At 45.4% G+C, this 25,004-nt stretch overlaps 1 protein-coding gene across 7 annotated transcripts in view; it reads right to left on the reverse strand.

Moving 5' to 3' along the window:
* The window catches only part of CCDC85A (coiled-coil domain containing 85A), a 190,049-nt gene that overhangs the window by 76,968 nt on the left and 88,077 nt on the right, over positions 1-25,004 (reverse strand). For 3 of the 7 annotated variants that reach the window (XM_027693253.1, XM_027693254.1, XM_027693261.1), the window contains exon 2: positions 13,833-13,953. The exons of the other annotated variants lie outside the window; for them this stretch is intronic. In XM_027693253.1, the coding sequence (XP_027549054.1) occupies positions 13,833-13,953 (121 nt within the window). The remainder of the gene's footprint in view (positions 1-13,832; positions 13,954-25,004) is intronic. 7 annotated transcript variants of the gene reach the window in all.

Raw genomic sequence — 25,004 nt, forward strand, 5'->3', positions numbered from 1 at the left:
CTGCAGAGCTGATGACCTGTGGTTTGACAACTGGTTTAGGATCAGGAAACCACTTGCTCTGCACTGGACCAGCATTGGGGTTTTTTATTTTTTTTTTCCTATTTTCAGCCTTTGACTATTAAAGAAAAAACCCACCTATTCCATTTTGGCAAACAGTTAAGAGTGCAGGAATTGCTGGTCAGCAGTCCTGCTGTTTCAGCATCCAGCCTGTGCCAGAGGCTTTCAGGAAATCCATCTCTTTTTTGGTCACACTTTACAGGTTCCTGCTGTCACCAGGGCCCACACAAACACTCCCTCCTGGCCGAGCACATCAAATAGTCCTTCCTCAACCTTGAGGATGCTCCAAGCAGCCATCCCACCTCCTTTATTGCACGCCACTTGGAGGAATTGCACTGTTTCAAAGGGAAAACCTCCTGATTTTCCACTGCCATGTCTCCACCGCTGAGCAGTTTCTGTCCTACCGGTGGGTCACAACACATTAAGAATAATAAAGTCTATCCCCAAACAAATTCCTTGTCCAGTTTGAGTTGTGACACCAATAGGCACATCCTAAACTCTCCGTTTGCAAATCCCACTAAAGCCATAACACATTCTAACACTTTTTTTTCCCCCTCTCCTTCCGCTGCCATCCAGTTTTTCCAAAGGAAACACAGCAGCTCTTTTCATGAGCTTTTTGAGCCATGCAGCAATTCCTAGAAAAAGCAAAGCAGAACAACTGAACATTTGAACTCCCACAAATAACCTCCACGACGATTTTCCACATGACCCAGAAGAATTATTTTTAGCCCCAGAAAAGTAGCTTTATTCTCGATTTCCACTTAGCCCCGGCGCTGTTGGAAAGGACATCCAGGGAGGATGAGTGTTATTCTTTCTCCGTGATGCGGATTCGCTTGGAAAAGCTAGAATTCCTAGAAATACCAGCCTTGGGGAAGACAGGCTGTTCTGAGCACAGTGGGACTTCTGGGGAGAGCTTCTGCCTCCTGAGAATTCACAGGCACAGGAGACAAAGGGGAGGGAACAAAGGGTGAGGAGTTTGTTTTGCAGGCAGGGGATCTTCCCCACCTTTGCTGCGGTTTTGTGGGATACAGGACAAGCCCACAACCCTTCCAGGCTTTAGACTCTGCTCCTTGTTCCACCTCAAGTGTCTTCTGCCTCAACCACCTCGCCATGAACCAAGATGTTCTGGAAAAGCCCTTTTCCAGGGCCACCTCAGACCCAACAGGCAACTTCCCTCCATCCCCGGCTCCTGCCTTCCTTTCCCACTCTCCAGGGCTGGGAGCACTGGGTGCCAAGGGGTGGTCCCAGAAGAGGCTCCGTGGGTGCAAACCCATATCCCATTCCCAGCTTTGCCACCCCTGTGACTTCAGAGCCCACAAACACCTCAGCAACTATTCTAATCCCTATTTTCCCAGCTGTAACCCAAACCTACTCCTAAGCCACTGAGCTGTTTCTGAAAAGCTTCCCAGAATTGGTGCACAAGCTTTCACTTACCCCCACTGCTTTGCTCCCAGTTATCTGGGGAAAATCCATGCCAACAGCAAGATCCAAGGAACCCATTTCTGTTTTCCAGCACTTTCCACTTTTACTGCCCTTTTCCTGAAGCCAAAGCTTTTCCAGAGGCCGCTTCCTCCGGACCTCTGAGCTCCATTTGAAGTCCACGAAAATTAAGGAGATGCATCAGTGGCTTAAAATAGATTTGGGATTTGTGCCTGGCTTCCCAGTACAGGTGAACCAGGATTTGGTTCACCTCTGGGTTCTTCCTTACCATTAAAATCACATCAGACCCTCCCAGCACATTTATATCCCTATTTCTCCAAATAAACTCATCTACACAGACCCTTTTGTGCTGTGCAACGGTGCAGATAAAAACCCTGGCTTAGCAAATGTTTCCCTTCCCAGCTTTCCCTTCTGCAGTCCCTCTCTCCTGCCAGATCCAGGTGAGACATCAACAGCAATACGGACACAGGTTCAGGATTCATATGGAATACACATTTGTGTCATGTCAGGATTATCACAGAGCCTAATTATACCCACTCAGTTTGGGGGGCTTTTTTTCCTTTTTAAAAAGGTGGCTGAATATTTGAGTGATTTTTGAGCTGAATAAAGATTCCATGAGGATAATCACTTCCAAGGAACCACCGGAAAGCTTCTGCGAGAACAACACAACTTAGAGCGAATTAAAAGGAAAAATTCCAATCAGAGAACTTTTAATTCAGGAATTTTATACAGTGAATGTTACTTTGTGGTCTCACAGGAACTCGTGAAGTTTTGGATGTCACTGTCAGTCATGCACCAACACGTGATACCCGCTACTTACATTATAAGTTGTATTAACCTGCATGTTATAAAAGGTCACCTTGCTTCTATTCACATTTTTTATGGGCAGGAAGAGTTAAAGGAGGGACTGCAGGAGGTGTCTGTGTCTCCCTCAGTCTGTGCAGGGCACAGCTCAATCCAAGCCTTCACAGAATCCATTTGCCATGAAGACACACTCTGGAACATCCCCAGAACACATCTGACAGATGAGACAAAAGTGCCTGGTTGGCCTCTCCTCTGCCCCTTTCCCTGAGCCCTTCCCTGGCCCGGCCTGGAGAAAACGGGATGATTCTGCCCAGAGTGTGTGCTGAGGTTGTGCTGTGTTATCCCAGTTATCCCAGCGGGGAGCTGGGACAGGGCTGGGAAAGCTGCAGCTGCTGTGGCATTATCCCACCAGGACAACTCCCTGGGCTCCTTCCCTCTGCTCTTGGAGAGCGATTCAGAGTCCCAGGGCAGTGGGAAGGTGGATAAAGGCCGAGGCTGAACCCTCAGTCTCAGAGTCCCAGGGCAGCGGGAAGGTGGATAAAGGCCGAGGCTGAACCCTGGCAGAGCAGGGGGTAGGAAGCAGGATTTTTAAGTTTTGCTCCTTTTTGTGCCTCAGTGACTGCAAACCCTAATCCTGAGAGCACAGGAGGGATCTATCCCCAGTGGAAGCAGCCGTGCCCACACCTCCACAAGTGGGGGTTCCCTTGGCTCCTCACCATCCCATTCCTTCCCCTCTGGGTTAAAGGCTGTGCCCAGAGGCACGTTCCATTCATACAGACAGCACTTGGGTTCCTTAATTAAAGTGCAGCATAATCAGAACCGATGGAAGAGCCAGAACAGCTTGTTCCACACAAGCCCCAGAATTAGGGCTGGAGACGATTTTCATTTGTCTCCTTATTAAGGACCATAAATGAAGCCTTATATTATTGGGAGATGCTTAGAGAATATAGGTATGAGCACTTGGGGGGTTAATCACTTCCAGACAGGAGACCAGCGGTAATTTCTTTAATTACAGTACAACTAATCAAACATGGAAAACTCAAAAGAATTGGCCTGTTCCTATGGATTAGACTGCAGGGGTCCCATCTAATTTCAGCGACTTAACCCCCGATATTTCAACTCCAACTCCAGAACAAAAAGCGAAGCTGTACAGCAGATGGTGAGGTTACCACACCACCTCCTGTATTTTTATTTAATGCAGCTACAGCTGAGGTTTGGTGGGAGGAGAATATTAACAATCAAGTAAACTTATCGACTGAGGCCTCTTGCTGTGGAGTCAGTGCAATCGGGTCTGACTTGCTGCAAAAAGAGGAGTTCATAAACTCAGAAAAGCCACACTTGGTTCAAAAAAGCAAATACAGTTGTGTAAAGTGCTGCCTTTGTCTGCTTTAGTGTTTAAGACTGGAATTTCTTTATCTTGCTATTTATTTACATTAATTTAGGGGGTTTCAATGGATAAAATAACTTACTGTCATTAGCTTAATATTTTCCTGAATCAGTTCAATTTCTAATTATGTTTAACACACATTTTCCATATTTTTAAAAGCCTTTTATAAAATTAAGATGTTTATACTTGGCTGGTTCTGACACAAAACCAGAATGAGACCAGTGAATCAGGAATCAACTCTTGCTAGAGAAGACCTAAAGAATCTTCAATGTATTCCCAGTGACACATGGAATAATAATCACTTTTACACTGGCCATGATGGAGAAGGTAATAGAGTATATTACAATGCATGAAAATAATACCCAGTCTTTACTCCAACATATGGTTTTCATGAAAGATAAACTTAAATTACAGACCAACCAAAGGAACAAAAAATAAAAAATAGGAAGACCAGTGAGTGAACACAGGGACAGACAATTTACTACTTTAATATTAATATTAAGAGAAGGAAAAATGTCTTTCTGGCAAAGTCTATTCACAGTAGAAGGAAAAGTTAAAATTCAGGGAAATTCCCTTCATCAAATACAGCAGTTGGAAAGAATGTAAGAGCAATCCTTTGCTTCCCATCTTCAACCGGAAAGGGATTGCCCCAGGACTTCCAGGTACCTCTGGATTTTCACAGCTATTTCTAATATGCATTTCTGCCTCTTGGTTCTCCAGAGAACCTGGAATTCTCCTGCTAAATCTCATTTATAGTCCAGCCCATTCTCACCTTGAGTTTTCCAGGAGCCTGCTGACCTCAGGTGCACACAGCTAATTCTTCTCTGTAATTTATCTTATCCTTCTCTCCAGCTAATTCAATTACTGCTTGATTAGTGACACGAGGCAACCAGGAAAATAAACCCAGTATATCATTAAAGAGCAGAGCCAGGACATTCACCCACAGGTCTCCACGAGAGGCTCCTTCATTTGAATGTCCAAGTCACTACAGGTTTCTGCAAAGGAGTGGGGCAAACCAGGTCTGAGGGATCTTTTCAGGACTTTTGGAGAAGGAACAGCAATGGCAACACTTGACTTTTTAACAAGAGTTTCCAGTTCACCCTTCCACGTTATCCGAGTAAAATTTAAAAAGAAACCCAAACAAAGCCCCTTGGGACCAACACCAGATTGGAATAAAGGAGCTCAGCTTCTAGGAAGAAAAGGAATGCATATTTCCTACTATAAAAAGAGTTTTAGCAGCTTCCAGGAGCAAATGGAATGAGGAAGACAACTGGTCTGTGAGCAAAGGAATGTAGGCACGTGCTGGGGAGGGTCAACACGTTGCTCTGGAGCTCTGCTGAGATAAAGAGAGTTTTGCCACACAAAACAGACCATGAAAATATAAGAATATTAAAAGGCATCATTTCCCCCCCCCCGGGCCACACACCCAAGAGCAGATGACCTGGGAGGTTTTAGCATTTCATCCAGCTGACCTTGAATAGCAGAAATAGAATATTGTTCCCTCCAGTGCAATGATTGTTTCAGGTAAAGAGTAACAGGGAAAGCTGATGAACCCAACAAAAACAAACACCCTGTGAAGACCAAGATGTTCCTGCTCTCACAGGTGGACTGCAGAAAAAGCTCCTTCCAGCCAGACCAGTGATCCAGCAAAAATCACTGTGCAGAGTTTGCCACGTGGTGCCTCAGCACCCTGAGCCACCCGAGAGGTGTCACCTGGTGTCACGCTCAGACCCACCACGTCTGTTCTGGTGATTGGCTCAACAACCAGGGAAATCTTGTGATCTGGGGACAACACTTGGGCTCCAGGGCATGTTTCAAATGCAAACTGTTCCACCCTGCCCCAAGGCACTGCATTTTTCTCCAGCAGTGACTCGAGCCATGCCGAGCTCCACGCCGGTTCAGTCCCCTGTGCTAACATATGCTTGGCTGGAACACAGGGACTGCTTTAATCAAGGCTTATTTGGCTATTGTACTTCTGGAATTATGAGCTCACCCAAGGACCCAGCTTAGGATAATGATAGTGAATAGCAACGACTTTGGCTTAGCAGGGAGGGACAAATTCTGTCTAATGAGGACACATCCACCTTGTGCCAACTGCTTCAGATGTTCCAGGCACACCAACCTCCCAAATCCCATCTTTCCATTAAAAAATCACCACAAAATCAAGATGCTCAGCTGAAAACTGTTTCATCCAACACCACAGGCATCATTTTCTCATTGCACTGAAGATTCTGAAGCCTGATTTGGAGCAGTTCCTTTGCTCACCACACCAAAGCTGATCCTGTAGTACTTCCACAGGGTCTCACCCTGGTTGTTGGATGGAGCAGAACAGGGTTGAGTCCCTGTTTTGTCATTGTTGGGTGCAGGGGTACAACCCTCCTGCTGCTGGAGGTGAAACCACAACCAAACAGCTCCAGGTAAAGCGAGGAAAAGTGATTTGTTTTCCCCCCGCGAGGAAATTTGTTGAAGGAGCAGCATTTCCTTGCAAAGGCACATTCCCAGCTCTCCCCGAAACAAGGCTTCCAGTATAACTGTGCTCCAAACCTGCTCCAAAGGAAGCTTTGCTTATTTATATTCTGGAGACAGATTTGAGCCCTTAGTATCTTGTTTTCCATCCTCACTTTAACAAAGCCTGCCTTTTCCAAGGCTCGCTAATGAGCCTAGCATGCTCAGGGAAAAAAATGTAAAATATACAAACAAACTCACTGTCAGATGGGTTTTTCCAAGGCCTGGCCTGAAACTCAGAGAAATAAGAAATAAATGTTATGTCCCTCCAAATATCTTACAAACTCTGACGAAGAAAAAAAAAACCCCAACCTTGATTTTCCAGCCAAATCTCCCAGCTGCTTTTGCAATTCATAACTGGCTGAGGACTTGGTTCATTTTTATAAATCCAGTTCCCTTTCCCCAAAAAATGTTACTTTAAGAGCATCCAAATCCTGATTATTTCGTGCTTAAACCCAAACTTTGTTAAAAGACAGTGCCTTTTCCTGCACTGCACTTTCACCCAACATCCATGAAAACACCTCTGAGTTTCTTTTGGAAGAAAAGAAACTCTGTGCCCCGTCCAGAACCAACGCCGTTACTCAGGAATTAGGATGAGTGGATTTGAGAAGAAAAATAATAAATCAGGGCAGAAAGAGAGCATCTAAAATCCTGGTGATCAGTAAAGCTGTCAAAACATGCACAACACTAAACCTTCAGAAACCACACATGCTCAAAATTCAGCTAATTGGGGAATAATTAAAAAAAATCAAGCAAGTTCCAAAGTGATAATATCGCTCCAAATGCTGGGATACACGAAGGTTTTGCAGGATGCATGGAATTGTATTCCCTGTATTTCATCCCTGCTAATCAGCACCGGAATCTCGGGGATTCCTCTCCCTCTGTAACACTTCATGTAACACCTGAGGGGCTTGTGCTGAAGGACAGCACAGCAGCCCTTGGCCAGGGATCTGGACAAGGAGCACTTCCAGCCCTGGAATAAAGAGGGCAGGGAACTTGGCTTGATGAAAAGTCAGGAAACAAAAAGCACAGCAGCATTTGCAGGGTGTCCTTCAGAGGAGGGGCCTGCCAAGGTCACAGAGCAGCCACCTGAGATGGGAGCAACCAGCCAGGGATTTAGATGGAAAGGGAGCTTTCCCAGATGAGGAGATGAGGTTTTCCAGCTAGTCCTGGTGTGGAGAAAAGCACCTCTTGCCGTGCTTCCTGAGCGTGTCCTCAACTCCAAAGCCTCCTTTCCTCAAAAGCCTGTGGGACTTCAGGGAGCAGGGCTCCAATCCCTCCTAAGGACTTTGAGAATTCCAGAGGTTGCTGCTCCAAAAATACCCTGTTTGATCAGGCTGCTGTCAGAGCCCATTCCTACTAAAACAAACAGTGAACATGTGCAAATACTAAAAGCTGAATTTCCTGTTTGAACAGTCAGCACAACAGAGCAGAGCCAAAGGAACCATTGCAACATCTGTCAACGTAACCAACCAGCCCGGGCCAGGACAACCAGGATCTGTCATGGGCACACACCGTGTCCCAGCACAGCTCCCTGGATCCAGCTCCACATGGACATGGAGCTGCTGGGATCTCCCACCCCTCCTTCCTACCCAAACAAGCCAATAATCAGCTCAGGAGTGAAAGCCCCTTTGGTGCTCAGCAAAGGATTCACTCTCCAAGGCAGTGACGAGTTGGAGACTGTTCTGTTCTCCCTGGAAAACATCCACATTCCTCATGCCCATGGACACCTCAGCAGCAGAATTTACAAACCTGGCCAAACACCCACAGCAGACTTAGGAAGTCACTGTAATGATGGCAGTGACAAGTCACCTATTATTGACAAGAGACCACACTTCCATTTTGTTTAATAAATATTTCCAAGGTCTTTGCTGATTTTCTAAGCCTTCCCATATCCATTGTCACCCACAGTGGTAATGGAAAGGTGTGATTTAAGTTCTAAGGGCAAAGGTGTTCACTGCACACTTCCCAAGAGGAGCAGGTGTGTCCCAGCCCTCAGCATTCCCTTCCCTCTGGAAAGCTGTTTGTGTGTGCAGTGATGTCCCTCTATCAGCAGAGATGATGCTGATGTGGCTTTTGGGGGTTTTAACCTGCTTCAGGAACCAAAAATTCCCCCATAGCCTGAGAGCCTGAAAAGTTACCCCAGTTGTGTGCAGTGAAAAGGGAAATGTTACCAATTTTGCTTCAAAAATGACCTAAAAGAAAGCAGAGGGAGCCCAATCAAGTGCAGTCTGATTTGCCCAGGGGTCAAAGAATCCTCCAGTGCCAAAGGATTGGCAAAGAGTGCCAAAGAGGAGGTTTCTGGCCACAAGAGGCCGGGGGAAAGTTCCCTTTGTGAACTTGCTGGCAGTGGAAAGCTGGGGGAGAAGCTCTGAGCTGGTTCTTACCGTTGTGGTGTATGAAATGTGCCAGGGGAAAATAAAAAGAGGGAAGAAAAAGGAAAATAAAGGAGTGTAGCAGAGCAGTTTCTATTCTTTCAAGTAGAAGATGCTGCAGGAAGCCTGCAGCAGCAAGACAGGAGATTCCCAAAGGCTCCCTCCCTGGATACCTGCACAGATCCTCCAGGGAGAGAGGAGCTCCTGCCAGCCCAGCCAGCTCCACGCCTGGGTTTGGAAACGGGAAGGGGACCCTTGACTTCCCAAAGCTTTTTCCTATTTCTATTCTAAACTAAAAGGAGGCAGCAGAAGAGGCACGGCCATGGATCTCTCCGGGCTCTGAAGCAACAGTGTCAAATGCTGCATTTGCAAACTGGTGCAGCTTTGCTGCCAGCTGTAACTTTGTTAACAAAACTTGTCATTTTGTTATAAAATACAGAAAGTAGCAATGGAAGAGAGGGGGAAGGAGCAAGGCCTGACACCCACAGCAGTGTATAGAACATTCCCAGCGTTATACTCAGTTCCCAGCTCCCTTCCACACATTGTAGATGGGGGTTTCCCTTATTTCCTTTGGGATGCCACCCCCAGCCATAATCCACCTCATTGTCGAGAAGCTCCTCTCAATACCCAAGCTCAGCACTCTTTTTGTCATTACTTTCATCTTCCCAGTGTTAATGATCCTTTTCCTCTCGTTCCAAACCATTCCTCTATTACCTGGATATATGACAGTGTTCCCTCTCGTTGACAATCAGTGGAATTATCATTCAGAAAAAAATCAAGACGAGCGCAATTATTTAACGGGAAAAATTTGTCAAATCACTGCCACACTTCCTAATTACCCACTTCCCAGCCCTTCCCAACAGCAGAGCCTGTCCTGACAGTTTGGCCTGAGTTGTTGGAGCCCAAGGGCAGGGATGGAGCCCCAAAGCCCCTCTCAGCGCGCTGGAGCAGTCGGCTGAGGATCCATCCAGCTGTGCCTTCCCTCAGCTCTTCCAGAAAATCCCAGGGTGTGTTCCCATTGTTTGTGGCTGCCAGCAGCCCACCTCTCAGCTGACAGGGGTTAAAGGCTATGGAGATTCCTGGGCCAGCTGTTGGATAATTGTCACGGCCAGTTCCCTGGTAACCCAGAGGCTGCAGTCTCAGGAGGTGGATTCTTGGTTGCTAAGCGATAAATTCAGGTAAAATAACCTTTTCCTGGATTTTATTGCAACTACAGGCTCCAACTGTAGAGTCCTGAGCTCTTTTTTTTTTTTTTTCCCCTTTTCTTCCCAGGGATGGGATTTAAAATTATTGCTGAATAAGTTTCCTGGGATCTTATGCAGCGTTGAGCATGGGTTAAATGAAGGGGCACTATATCCCACTCTTATTAAAATGGATAAATCCACAACACTTCCCCAGCGGTGCAGTTAATTTGCTGGGTGTAAGAGAGTGATTTGCACAACAGAAAAAGAGGCAGGTCCTCCTCCAAAATCCACTTGGTGTTACTATTTCCCTTTTTGGGCCTGGGATTTGTTTTTATTTTTTTACTTTCTTTTTAAGAAAATGCAACATCCAGGTTTGAGCTGAGCCAAACACTTTTGTGCCTAAGGCTTGCTAAGCACAGCTCTGCCCTTGGCTGCATTACAGGGGTCAAACCTCCACATGTACATGAGGTCCTGCAGCAATTTCTCCCCCATGTGTCATGAGCAGGAGCTTTTAATTGTTTCACCTATTTCTGAAGGCCTGGGAGGGTGAAAGTCCTCAACCCTGATTTCCAAAGCTATAATTACTGGTTGCTCTTGTTCTGCCTCTTGTGATTCAGTAATTCTCGTGTCCATTTTCCAGGAAATGAATAAACCAACACTTGTTTCCTCCCTGGGAGATGTGCAGATGGAAGTTGGCTGCTCTGATGCCACCTTGGTGTCACAAAGCAGGGCAGAGAAGGGTGTTCCCTTGTCCCCAGACCCTCCCACAATAAGCTGTGATGTGGGAACAACTCAGCTTGGAAGATTTCAACAATTAAGCCTCAGGAATTTCCAGGGAGGAATTCTGCAGCCAGTTCTGCTCCAAACCCCCAGTGAACAGGACCAAGTCTTGGAGGAACTTCAGACTTGCATTATCCCCTTGAGCTGGGAGAAGGGAACTCCTCCAGTCACACTGAGAACCTCAGGATGCCTCAACCAGCCCAGGAACCCTCCTTCTGCACTGAGAAAAGAGTGAACTTCAACCAGAAACGGGGTTTGAATGAGCACAGAAACAAAATCCAGCAGTTGGGAATGTCATAAGGCAGACAGGGTTCAGATTGTGCAGTTCAGGAATTAAAGAAAATACATATTTCAGTACATCTCATTTAAAAGTGTTAAAATCAGATCATGTTAAATATAATAATATTCTGCACCCATCTCTAAACCACCCATCCTATCCCATTTCACTGCTTCTTCAAAACGGGGGAAAGCATAAAAAAGAGAGAAAAAAAAAAAGAGGAAAATCTCAGTTTCTGTGTAATCCGAGGCTGATCCAGCACCTACGGAGTCAATGAAAACATTCCTGTTGACTCCAGTGTGGTTTGGACCAAGCTCCTGGGAAGAGAGAGTCTCATACCAGGGAATTTGCTCTTGCTGAAGGAGAACATCTCATATTCTGCCTCATAACCCGGGCTTTGTGTTCCTCAGAAACACTTTTTTTCGAGGAAACGAGGTGCCATCTTTTGTGAGGCGTTTTCAGGCAGCTTTGAATGCTGACAAAAATTATTTTGACCCAGAAATCTCCCTGATAAATACTTGGTAAATAGGTTTCAAAATGCCACAAAGACTAATCTCAAGAATTAAGCCCAATATTATATCTCTGTGTTACGCAGAAGGGAAACAAATGTCCATTTTTCCACAGCATCCTGTGCCTGGGAGTATGGTGTTATTTTCATATTATTCTTTATCTTTTTTTTTTTTAGATGTTTCAGAAGATAATTAAACTTTTAATAATTAAGCAATGCCTTGCTCAGAACGGCCAGGCCCCCGGTTCTGTTTGCTTATTCCCCTGGTGCTCAGGCTGCAAAGCCCACCTAAAGCAGCAGGGATTAAACAAGCCACGACTTTTTGGGACACAGGCAAAGGGAGAGGGGAACAGAGAAGGAGAAGATTTTTAAGCCACACAAGCCCTTAAAATAGCACCTTCCTCGCTTGTCATTTTTGCCCCTTGACGAGCTCTCCGGCGACAAAAAAAAAAAAAACAACCAAGTAAATTTTTGCATTTTCAGCCTCACAAAAACCAAGGGTTCTCCAGCAATGAGGCAAGGGAAAAAATCAATACTTGCCATGTACCATGTAACCAATAGAATAAGGGCAATGATTTATGTATGGATGGATGCAGCCGGAATCAGCTGGGGCCTCAAACACAGGGAGGCAGAGAGGAGACACAGGCTGAGGTGTGGGGGGGAGCTGGACTGCAGTGATTATTCCTCCACCATGGGCAGATTTTTTTTCCTCCGCAGCAATAATCCCCCTCCCTGGCACTGCAGGACGTGGAGGAAGGAGTAGCAAAGGTGTGGAATATGTGCTGGACCAGCTTTTCTCAGAATAATGATGCTCTGGTGGCTCTTGAGGGCCGGTCACACAGGAAGAACGAGCCATGGGCTGCGGTCCTTCGGGCTTCCAGCTACCTCCACCCTAATCCAGACCAGCCCACTGGGGCCACGAGAAATAGTTTAAAGAGGGTCAAATTATCAACAGGATAAAAATGTACCATCACTGCTTCATGAGGAGAAAAAGCAGGAAGGGCTCACTGAAGAGAACTACTTGTACCCCAGGAGTTTCTGCTGAGAATAGAGTTGTGTAAATTGGATTACCAGGGATACAGCACTATAAGGTATTTAATGACTGTGCTAACTTTTAGGATATCTAATGCTGCTGTTGATTTAAAAACAAACCCACCCTGATAAAGATTTCCTTGTCTTGTTTGTGTGATGGAGGCTACCAATAAACACTTATCTCAAACTATATTCTATGCTTTATTGCTGTGCTCCTAATAAATATCTAGGAGGTGACTTTAGAGTGACAGTAATTTGCTGCAGAAATGTCAAAGTATTTTATTAAAAATCCCTCCTCTGTGGTGTGTGCCAACTGCTAAAATAACCCGTAAACATTTCTGCAGTGCCTCGGATATTGAGGCTGGATTTACATTTTCAGAATCAGATGTTCCTCCAGTACTTTCAATAGCACAGTTTGCCATGAAGTAATCTTGTTGTAATTAATGTTCTTGCCACAATTACCACTGACGGCTGAAGGAATTCTCTTTTCTTGCTATGTAACATTTATCCAACATTTAAGCCTCGGTATTGTCAGTATTTGTCTTGAGAAGCAGAATATTTTAGATAATGCCATAGAACAATAGGAGGCCACTAGTTAAATACAGCAGTTGTGCACTGTTAGAGCAATTAAAGCTGTAAGAATTGTGGGATGTTTGAAAGCCTTGAATTTTATAGATGTCTGGGAATCTCTCAGATCCAATAAAGCAGAAATCATTCCCTTTCTGACTCCCCACAACAAACGTGTGACAAAATGCTCGTGAGATTAATCGGGAGCCCCCAAACTACAATTGTGTGTTCGATGGGGAAAATATCAATGAACATATGGGCAAAATTTAAGTGTGAACAGGTTTTTGTTTTCTAAAGGATGTGATTGCACGTCACCAGACTTTGCAGTTGAATTAAAACAATTCTGTTTAATTCCCCAGCTCCCCCTTTTCTGTGAGTTACCCCGTGTTCAGCACAACAGCACATACACCTGTATGGGCACAGCAAAATAAAGGAATGCAGGGAAATAATCCCCTGCAAACAGAGTATTTCCTTTCCCACTCAGCTGACAATGGCAGGCAACAACATATTTCAGAGCCTGGAAGTATGAAACACCTTCTAAAGCTGAATAAACACACACGGCTCACTCTTAATTCAGTTAGAAAATTCTTCTGGTGGCAAACACTCAACTGCTAATGGTTCCTACATCCCTCACTCCTCTGTCTTGATTAATCCCACAAATGAAAATGTTGATAAATTAAGACATTTCTGAGGCCTTAGAATTATGCTGGGCTAAAATAGATGAAGGCTGTGTACCAAACAAAGCCTGGCAGAACACGATCCACGGGTGAAGGCACCTGAACACCAACTTCTGATGTAGAAATAAAATCACACCCTAACATCAACTTCTACTGCAGAAATAAAATGCTGTGCATAATTCAAGGGGATTTTTCCAACTCCCAAGTCCTGGAAGAGAGCAGTTTATCCAAAGGCTTACCTTGGAGCAATGATTGTAATTCTCCTTCTGCTTTCTCTCTCCCTTCAATAAACAGAACAAAAACTCCACGGATGAGGACGGACTTCCCTGACTTTTGTTCTGAGCACCGTGGACCTGCACCCTTTGGAAATGGAGAGAGAATCCCAGGAAAACTTGGCACCAGCCCACGGGAAAAAGCAAAGCAGCCAAGGAAAGAGGTCCTGGCTCTGCACAGCACCACGGCCAGGTGAGCCACACACTGTTGTTTGGAGCCAGGGAACGGGAATTCTGGGGGGAAATTAATGAGGGTGTTTTGCCTCCTCCTGCCCCTCTGCAGTCCTGAGAACTTGAAACACGAATGATGCAGTCACAGAAACCTGAGCAAAGCCTTTGGAAGCGTTTGAGTAGGTGAGCAGAGCTCATTTGAAAGCCTCACAGGCCGGTGCACGGTCAGTGCTGCAGCCCTGCACAGGAACAGGGCTCTCTGGGCTCAGGGGCTCCCCGGGGCAAACTAACTCCAAACACTGATTAGCAGTGCTGCAATTAGGGAAAGGTGACTGAAATGACATTGTTCTAATGCTTCACGTGCACCAACAAACGTTTGTTTCTGTTCTCTTTGCAAATCCCCGTTTGAAAACCCACTGGGGAGTGTTATCCTGGTGAAAACCCACAGCTCCATTAATAGAAAATAACACATAAAAATACTGGAAGGGGAAAAAAAATGACACATAAAAATACTGGAGGGGAAAAAAAATCTTATCTACCATTTGAAAAGATTTTAATCTGATGTTTAGTGCAGCTCATTTCCTTCACGTGCTTTCAGCTTTTCTTAGGAGAAACACACAGTCAGCTCCCACTAACACTAATGTGAGCTTATCAGTAACACTAATCAAAGTATTCCTGTTAACATCTTCTTAGCATTTTAAATAGTTGTTCTCTGGGACAAGGCTGAAAAAAGGAAGCTGGTGTGTGACTTTGTTTTAACAAAGGCGTTATTTTTAATTCACTTTCAACACCAGGAAATATTCAAGTACAACTGTGTGTCCTCAGATGAACACGCTGAAGTGCCTCATTCCTCTAAAAGCAGCAGGGGGATTTAAAGTTGTTCAGGGGCACACCTAGAGAGACACATTGAAAACTTTCTGAGGTGAGGGAAAGTAATTTGTGCCAGGAACAAGGAACTGTCACAGGATGTACTGGGTTGAAATGCTTTATTGTGCTCTAAGAACTAAATACTGTGGATCAGCAACAGCCACATTTTTGATGTGTCCCCAAATTCTGCCTTTGTGTGGCCAAGGAAGTACCAGTATTTGTTAGAAACTGCTGAGCTCCTCGTGCCAAGGTGCAGCACTGGCAGCTCCAAGCAAAGCAGCTCCCACGGGAACGACCCGCCCGGGATCCTGCCCAACACCAACCGGGGCAGAGCAGGGAATTAAACAGAAATCCAAAGGGAAAATGCCCCTGGTTATTGGCACTGGTGGAGCAGTGCCCTCCTGCCCAGCTGCAGAGCTGGCAGCTCCCATCTGCAGGTACTGGAAGTGCCTTTATTCCCTGCTCCCGTTTCCCATCCTCACAGGGCACAACAGCTCCCGGGTTCCTTTATCTCCTGCAAACCACCCCAGCCCTCTCACTGCTCCTGAATTTTTAAAGAGGAGCCTCTCCCTGCCTCTTTTATTCCACCTGAAATTTTCTGACCCCAGATCTCCAGATAGAGCAACTCCCATGGATTAACCAGTTCTCCAGCAGCCACCTAATAAAACACTATTAATTGTAATAGATTTTTGTTTCTTCTCCCGACCATATTTCCATGGCAACATTTTCCAGCCCTATTGTGGAGGGTGTTCCTCATTCCCAGAGCAGGTTAACCACAGGGCAGGGAGGGCAGGCTGTTGGTCAGCCTTTATTTTCTCTGGTCCTTCAGCAGAGGTTAGTTGAGGTCAGCAGGAGCCAAAGGGTAATTACTTTTCCCCACCAGGGTTAAAGTCACACAGATTGCCACTGAGACAACTGTGGGGGCGACCTTCAGCTTTTTATGTTCCATCTCCTTTTCTTTCATGTTAATAAGGGAGCAGGCAGGGGATGGGCCCTGGGAGCTCCACACTATGAGTTCTGCTCCTCAATACTAGTGCCATTTTTAACAAAGGTTGCACAGTGATTAGGTGTGAAAGTCACCAACAGCCAAACAGGGCCTACTCTGGGATCTCTTCATTAATTTAAACAATATTCCAACTCAAATAAATTGTTAGGAGAGCCAACACCCCCATATTCTGTTTCATTTGCCTCCATGTTATTTTCTTCACTCAAAAGAATGATTTGGGATTGTAGGTTTTAACCAGGGAGGATTTTACTGCTCAGTATCTCAGGCCTGGCTCCTTCTTTAGGCTTCCCATGGGATCGCCAGAGCGTCAGGAGCAAGTTGGGATGGAGGAGAGAGAAAGCCTGGCCTGAACTGCAGAGAAAGCCAGGGAGATGGTGTGGATAAATGAGGGGTTTCCATGGATTTGGGGAAGGGAAGTGGGCTGGCAGCACAGCAGAGTCTCCAGCATGATGAGCTCTATAGGGTGGGAATGCACTCAGCCTGGGAGCCTGCCTGGAACAGGAGCCAGCCCCTAAAATCCCAGCATGGGAGAGGAAGGGAAGGGCCAGGAGTGGATGTACCTGGACACTGCTGGGCTGTGCCAGGTTCAGGTGCCACCCGGAGCACTGGAGTTGGCATGGCCTGGCTCTCAGCCCCTGCTCCAAACTTAGTGTCCCCAGGGGCTGCCTGGGCACCACTGAGCCCATTACCAAAATTAACAGTGTTATCTTGGCTTTTTGTGGTACACTGAAGTAAATATTGCAATAGTAACAGTCAGTCATGCAACGCAAGGGGGAAAAGAAGGGAGGGTTTTTCTTCCTCAGCCTTAGTTCCAGCTTTGTATCTTCTGGCTACTCCCCTCAAGCTCAGCGTTGACAAAATAAAATAAATAACTAAATAAAGGCTCAGGTCCTGCTCATTAAAATCTCCATTACAAATCAGGGAAGTGCAGCTCAGCTGGCTGATTGATGGGTTACTCCGTGAGCTCAGCAGAAGTTATAAATAATCCCCGTGCTGATAGATGACAAACGGCAGGTTTGGTGATCAATCAGTTCAAATGGGGCTAAATGGAACAATAAATGCAGCATTTCTGCTGGGCTGGATTGCACTGTATGTAAATTATTGAGCACTTGCTGTCCCACCATCACATCAAACAGGTGAGCAGCAACCAGGATTAGCAGAGTCTTTCCCTTTCCCACGTGCAGCAACTGCTGCCTCCAAAGTTCAAATATCACTTCCCAAAGAGAAATCCTGGTAGTCAGCACTACAGACAACTCCATCAAGGTTGGGAGAAATGTGTTACAGGGACTGTGCTCCAGACACAGGAACCCCAGAGCTAAAATTCCATATATAACTTCCATCTGTAAGAGGTGGAAGGGAATCAAACTATGAAAAGCTGTGTTTTCATCACAGAATCCCAGAACAGTTTGGGATGGAAGGGACCTTAAAGATCATCTCATTCCACCAGCCCAGGTTGCTCCAAGCCCTGTCTGACCTGGCCTTGGACACTTCCAGGGATGGGTTATCCAAAGCTTTCCTGGGTAACCTGTGCCAGGGCCTCACCACCCTCATTGTAAAGAGGTTTTCAGTTTAGAAACACAGAAATGCTTCTCCTTCTCCTGCCCCTCCTATTCCCACCAGTCACCAGCCTCCCTGCTCTCTGGAAAGGAGCAGCAGGTCTTTTTTTCCTGTGAGGAAATCAGGAATTTTCAACTGTTTGTGATCCATATTTTCTGAACTTCACACATTTTCTCTCTCCCTCAAGTTACTCCAAGTGTTCCTTAACTCCTTTGCTTCCCAAGCACCCGAGAGCTGGTGCAGAGCAGGACAGGCACAGGAGTCACGAGCACTTCCCCACAAATGCCTGGAGCAGCACAAGTTCTTCTGCCCCACTGAGCCACAGTGAGGATATACCTACAAGCATTTTTGTAGATTTAAATGACAAAATTGGCCAAACCCTCTAATAAAATATAAATTTCAGCTCCTTTTTCCTTCAGTAAATCTGTGGCAGGTTCCACCATCACTAATGATTTGTGAAGGGTCATTTGGACACACTTGGCATCTGCAAACACTGAGACTGGCACAGACTAGGAGAAGACTTCACAGGCATTTGGGTGCTTTGCAATCTTCCTCTTGGGCTCCTTTGGTTGTTTTACAACGAGCAGAGGCTGAAAAAAAGACTCTGAAAACGTTGAAAATGTGCTCTCATCTCTGCCCTGGTCACTCTGTGTTTGTGCCCACGTAGCTCCAAAATCACACAAGTTTTAGGTGAAGAGAACAACTGGAAACCCGAAATATTGAAGCTGTTTCCTGAGGGTTTCTCCATTTCCCCCACTTTTCTTATCACCTCCCTTTCCCATCGCTTCCCTCAGGTGTGTTTTCTCTGTCACAAATTCTCTACTCAGCTACTGTTAATAGGAATAATGCCCTTGTTTTGAAGAGTTTAGAACAGGCTTTCTGGAAACTAAAAAAAAAAAAAAAGAAAGCTTGAAGCTGCTTCTCCAAACTGGGACCCAAAATATCAACTGGCCATACACAGGTAGAAGCCTTAAGTGAACTGCTCTGACTTTTTATTAGAACCAGAGTGTCTCCCAGATCACTCTCCACTTTTCCTAAAGAATTAAATATATTGTCTACAACAAATACTGCTGTGTTAATCACATGGAAATAACTATATTCCAGCTGTAGTGTAGAGCTGGTGCTTTAACTCTGGGCCTTTAAAAAGCACCATTAATGGTTCTTGAAGCAAAAGACACATTTTATAACAGAATGTGATCAGGAAAAGGTGACAAGTTCCCATTATCTCAGAAATACACCATCTTCCCTAATAATTTCCCATTTATAGTAAGTGTTTCCTTACTGTGCACACAGCGAGTATTTCCCAGGAAATATTTATAATCTGAGTTCTTCAATGAGTTCTTCAATCCCTGACTACCACAAGCTTGGGCCTGACTGAAAGGATCCTTGATCCTGCACTTCCTCAGGACTGGCTGTGGCTATTCCTGGCATTGTTTGGGCAGAGTATGGATCACAGAGCTCTGGGAAGCCCCTGGCACACAGGGAGTCCCGGGATACCCCACTGCCCCCTCATTCCCACCTCATTCCCTGTGGGTCTATCCCACAAACAGGATGAGACCTGTAATGTCACAGCCTGGACAACTCTCTCTTCCACCAGGCAGAGGAGGCAGATAAGTCCTTCCCTCCACACCATGACCCTCCACATCTTGATTTCCTGTCAGCTTTTAAAGCCCAGCTAATTAGCAGATTCACTGGTCCTCATGATTCCTGACTTTCACAGTCTCTAATTAGTGCCTGTGGCAGTCTATTCCCTAAATGAGTTGTGATATTCCACTTGTGTGTTAAATGAGAGCCCCCATCAAAGCTAGTTACCCCACAGTGAATCCCTGCAGTTCTGAGGGCGGCCACTAAACTGGAAAACGTCCAAATGAAGAAAGGTGGAAGGGAAAAAAAACCCAACAGGTTGAATATTAACTCCAATATTCCTTTCCAAAATTATGCCTCAGATTAGGAGCCTGAGTTGGGGGAAGCTGTGTTACTTCCAGATAGGGCTGAAGGTCTGCACACGAGATAGGCCCAGCCTGGCCCAGCCCAGCTGCTCCCAGGGCAGGCTTGGGAGGACAGTTCCCCTCTGCTCCCTCCTGCACTGCAGCAGCTCCAGGCCTGGCCAGCAGAACACACCCAGAGGTAAGAGATGAACAGAGATTATTCCTGCATTTAGAGGAGTTCTATCCAGGGGGAGACTGGAGTATGAGGTGTAGGATGGTGGAGGAATGGGAGAGGCTTTTCTGGACCCACCAGGTCCAGGGCTGTTCAACCCCCCAAAAGCTGCTCTGATGTCCAGCAGACCATCTCTGTGGGGCTGATCAATAAGCAGTGGTGGAAAACCAACAGCAGCCTTGAACATCTGGTTTGGGGGGAAAAAAAAAAGGTTTTGCCTACTCTTTAGAGCAGAGATAATGAAACCACTCATACCAACAGCTTGTGCAGGGTGATGTCCTTTAGCAACACTAATTTCAGCACCAAATCATAGCTGTTGTTCACCCCCAGCAGGAACGCTGAGCTTTATTTCAGATTTCCAATGTTAAGACCAAGGAACAAAGTTTGATTCTCCTCATACCCTTCAGTGCATTATAAAAGCTTCTTTCCACCTCGTGCAGAGTTGCATCATCTGATGCAGCCCAGGCACAGCACCACTGCTGCTGAGAGCAGGAATTTCAGGGGGCAACAGCAGAAAGCAGAAAGCCTTTCCTGCCTGCTGCCCAACCTGTAAAAATGTATTTTTAAAGATACAAAATTCTCTGTATAACCAGTCACAGGCCCATACTGATGATCTCAAAGACACTAAAATAAGTGTTATATTAGAGTTTCTTCGTGCTGGTGTTGTTAGCAGAATATTCTGCTGCAATCAGTCATTTTAGGCAAGACTTGCCCCGACAACCACCACCAATCATTTGGTCAGATCATTATTTTAGGAAAGCAAATGAGCAGGGTGCAAAAGCTCGATTTTTCCTAAAGCAAACTGAATTTCAGAAAAGCACAAAAAGAGTTTGAAACTTTTCACCTGTCCCTTTTTATTAATTACTAATATATATATGTATATATATAGGACTATAGTTGCTCTCCTTGCCTGCCAAAATGGAGGACTCAGAAAATCAGTTATGACCTTTGTTAAGATCCCAAAAAGTTCTTATCCCTGAAGGAACATTCCACAGATCTGGAAAGAACCCTTCCATCAGATTTCTGTCAGGTTTTACAGGCCAGATTTCCAAAGCAACGTTTCCTACGAGCAGGACCAAAGGATTATGTGGAATGTTTTGTAACCAAAGCTTCCCCTGCTCCTTTGGGTTTTTTTGTTGCCAGGCTGTGCCCTGGCAGCAGACAAAGAGTTAATGTCAAAGCCCATCTTCTGATACCCCGATTGCCTTTCCCCACCCATTGTTTTCAAACTTCTTTTCAATGGGCACAAATTTTCTGCCTGGATAAACTCGCAACAGAAAAGGGAACTGGAGCAAACAGAAAAAAAAAAACAGTGAAATAAACCCAAACTTTGGCAATATATTGGCAATATAGAGAAATGGTAATAAACCCACAAATTTCTGGTATTTATTGTGAAAGTGGTGTAATATAAATAGGTAAGTTTTGCTCCTTGAAGCAAAATTATGTAAAAGTAGCAACATTCTGAACAATATCATAAGCCTGGCAAATTTAGCTTTGGGTGATTTGATACTCAGAGTGGAACAGAAATTAGTCCAACTCTTTGGGAAGTATTTATAAAAGCTATTTAAAAATAAATTTAAACACTACTTTAAAAAATAAATTCTTTTTAAAATAATACTACTCATGTCCCAGCTTTCCCCGAGCTGAAATTTGGACAACTCCTGCTCTAAGTGGTATTTGTGGCTAATACACGAGAGCTGCTCATTTCCACTCTCATATTCCTATATTCCTATAAAAACCAGGAGCAGTGCATTTCAGCCCTGCTCATCTATCGATTCAGTTACACTTGGATTGATCTCAAATTGTTTCAAGCAACTGTTGTGCGCCCCAAACAGCCCGCGAAGCACAGGAACCAGATCAATAGATTTCAAGTGAAATAATTGTTTTCCTTTGTAAGCGCCCATTACTCCCTGAATGCAGAACTGTTGGATTGACCTCCAGGAAAGCAGCAGATGTGAATAAGCCAAGCACCGCGGGCCTTATCGCTGAAAGGGAGGCCTTGGAAAGGCCGGGGAAGTGCAGGGAACGTGCACGGGAGCGGTGGGAAAGGCACAGCTGGAAAAGCAGCAACCCCGCGTTCGACCCTGATAACTGGGAGCAGGGGAAAGAACAGACTTTGGGAGTTAGTCACTCATGAACACACACCCCAATATCTCACTAGTGAAGGGAATAATCCCCTTAAGGGACCGGTTTGATTTACACAGAATTTGTATCAGTGAGGGTTTTGCCCTGTTTCGTGAATTTTCACCCAGTTCTCCCACTGAATTCAGTTTTTCCCAGTTCCTTCCTAAGTGATGTTAAGGTTTTGTGAGTGATTTCCATCTTCAGGCAGCAGCCCAGGCAATCGGGGTGAGCACACAAATCCTGCTGGCAGCATGCAGATTTACACCAGATTTAGGGGGGTGCCCAAAACGGGAGTTTGATTTCTTTTAGTTCTATTAAAAATAAAGGAAATCCTCAGATTGATAAGCTTTTGTCAGGAGGTCCGGGCTGGCTCCCTGCTCACGTTAAACCCGATGTGAGCTTTACTCTTTTACGAGCACAATTAACTGCAAACCCCTCGTCATAAACACTCCGAAAGGTCAAAGGCATTGCAACAATTTTGCTAAAGAGATAAATGGTCAAATAAAACATCGAATTGCTAATTCCCAGGTGACAAAAAGCTGCGGGAGTCAGATCAATAAGGAGACACACAGAAGGAGCTGTGGGATAAAGGGCGGGTCAACCTTGGAGCGTTAATAACTCGCTCCTGTTATTAAGGACAATTTCAGGCTGTTGGAAGGGGACCCTCTAAAGACTGAACTATTCAAGTTCGTGGCCCTTTCCAGAGCAAATCACGAGATTAAAAAAGTTATATGCAAATAAAATGATCTCGGCGTTAATTAAGAGTAATTTACAAGTGAAAGAGAGGCTTTCCCCAAAGAGGACTGAGCAGCTCGTGGAAGAGAAAGCACAAAATATGGTTAAATTCTAGCACAAGTTAGTAATTCCCGATTTGCAGTGAAAAACCTCTGCCAGGAGGAAAGGAACTGAGGAACTCCAAGTATTCCAAAGCATTATTGCAGGGGTGTAAAATACAGACAGCGATGCCGCTGGACACTCGGAAATGAACATTTAAAAGGTCAGGAATTTTACTTCTGCCAGATTGGATGCTGGCAATTTGCATAAGGCTGAAAGCCAAGTATCGGTGTAAATTCCCGCAGTCATATGCAAATGTAACCACCCCGTACCTCCGACAGCAATTCCCTGTCATCCAGCATGAAAAACGGGGAGGAAGAGCCTAATCCCACAATAAAGCACGGACTGAGGGATAAGTGTGACATGGCAAACATCTATTCCCTGGGTTTTACAAATGCCAGGGAAACGTTTCCCTCTGACAGCAAATTACAAACTTCTGTTAACTACTCATTAAATAACTTCTACAAATGAAGACAAACTCTCCTTTTCTAGTGCTCTTCAGAAATGGGCATATTTATGCAGAAATTGGGTCAGCTTTGAGGTGCAATTTTAGCTCTAAAAAGAGGAAGTGTATTGTTCCAGAAAATATATTTTCCCTTTGTATCTTCTGAAGCCATCACCTGATACCCACAGCACGAGGCCTCAGGGCTCACTCACTTAATGGCAATTCTGCCCCCAAAATTAATGGCTCTGGGATCAGGATGGACTTGAGGTTTCCTGCAGCATTGAAAATTTAAAGAGAAGCCTAAGAGACCTCCACAATTCTAATATAACAGTAATAAATAATAACCACTAAACGGGTCTGTGTCAAAACAATCATTGGAGCCAATAAGTTTCTGGAGCAAAAGGGTGTAAAAGTTTCCTAATGTAACAAAGGAGAGAATAAACTGGTATTAAACCCATATATATTTGCCCATTTTTAGTCAGTTCCATAATGTTAGACATGATAGTATTTGTATCACCTGAGATACAACAGGAAATAAAAATATCCTTTTTCCCAACACAAGCCACTGCAGCCTGATGGAACATAAAAGTAAATGCCACTTCCTAAACAGCCATAAAATACCAGATATCCCAGGGACTGCTACACCAGATTAAATGCTTCAGACTGCTCCCAAAAATTCTTACAAGTGGAATAATGTGATATTCACACAGCCCAGGAGCTTAACCAGGAAAGCTGTGCTGCCTCACACACGGAGCCTGAAATGCTGAGGGGTAACTAATTCTCGAGCAGTTTTATTAATTCCATCCAAAGGATGTGATTTGCCCTCATAACTGTGGTGTTTTCAAGAGGAGAGAGAGAGACAACTGCTGTGGGAGTGCCCATGTGATGCCCTGCCAGCTTTCCCTGGGCCATTAAGAGGCTCCAGTGCCTCTCCCGGGACCCCGGTGGCAGCACATGCAGACAGCCCAGCCCAGCAGGGGCGGGCACAGAACAGGTGCTCTGGCTTATTGCGGCTCCAGAGCCTGTGGAGAGGGGAAAACCTGGGCCTGTGCTCCCCCCCGGGAAAGAGGGATGTACCTGGGAGGGTCCTTCCCTCTCCCAACAGCCCGGACAGGGATCCTGCCACGGGCTGGGCTCACTCCCAGAGAGGCTCCTTCCGGCAGAGACGTGTCCCAGAGCACTGCTGGGGTGAGATCAGCCCAGCACACAGGGCACTGAATCCAAGAGCTCCTGCAAAAAGAACCACGGGAATGTAGAGGTTGTTCAGGGAGTGACTGAAGAGCGTAAGAGGCCACAGAACACGAGGGGAAAACGCACCCTCACGCTGCAGAAATACAGATTAGTGGTGAGAGAGCAATTAAACCATGAGCTTTGATGGCCATCCTTGGTGTGTTTGCCCCTGCTCTCCCCTCCTGCTGGCCCTGCCTGCTCAGCCTGAAGCTTCCCCTCGGCACCAGGGACAGGGGGGCTCAGCTCTGCTTTGTCCTCGCCTGTTACCACAACAAATGGATGCAGGGAGGATGACAACAGAATCTATAAAAACATGTGCTTTACACACAGCCACACCAGCCTCCTGATATTGGGCAAGTCACAACATCACCTTTTGTTCGAACCATAATCCAAAGACAATGACAGCTACAGGTACAGCTGCCCCCAGAGAAGCCCTTGGAGTTACTTCTTTATTTAAACTCCTTCTGGCACACACCACAACAGGCTTTTGTGACTACCTGCTTGTGCCCAAAAGGTACAGTTTAATGTCTCTTATCACCAGAAAAGTGAACACCAAGTTCTGAATCAAAACGATCCTCTCCCCAACTATGTCACCAGCCCAAGAGCTGGACAGTGTATTCAGCAAAACTGCCTGAGTATAAAATTGCAAGGAGATCAGAATCAGTCACTGAAATCACACTGCTGACCTTTTCTAATGGCAAGATAGAATAATAGAGCTTTTTCAATCTGTACTCACAGTCAGCCA

This window comes from Neopelma chrysocephalum, unplaced genomic scaffold, assembly GCF_003984885.1.
Source record: "Neopelma chrysocephalum unplaced genomic scaffold, ASM398488v2 Primary Assembly neopelma1_91, whole genome shotgun sequence".
Lineage (NCBI taxonomy): Eukaryota > Metazoa > Chordata > Aves > Passeriformes > Pipridae > Neopelma > Neopelma chrysocephalum.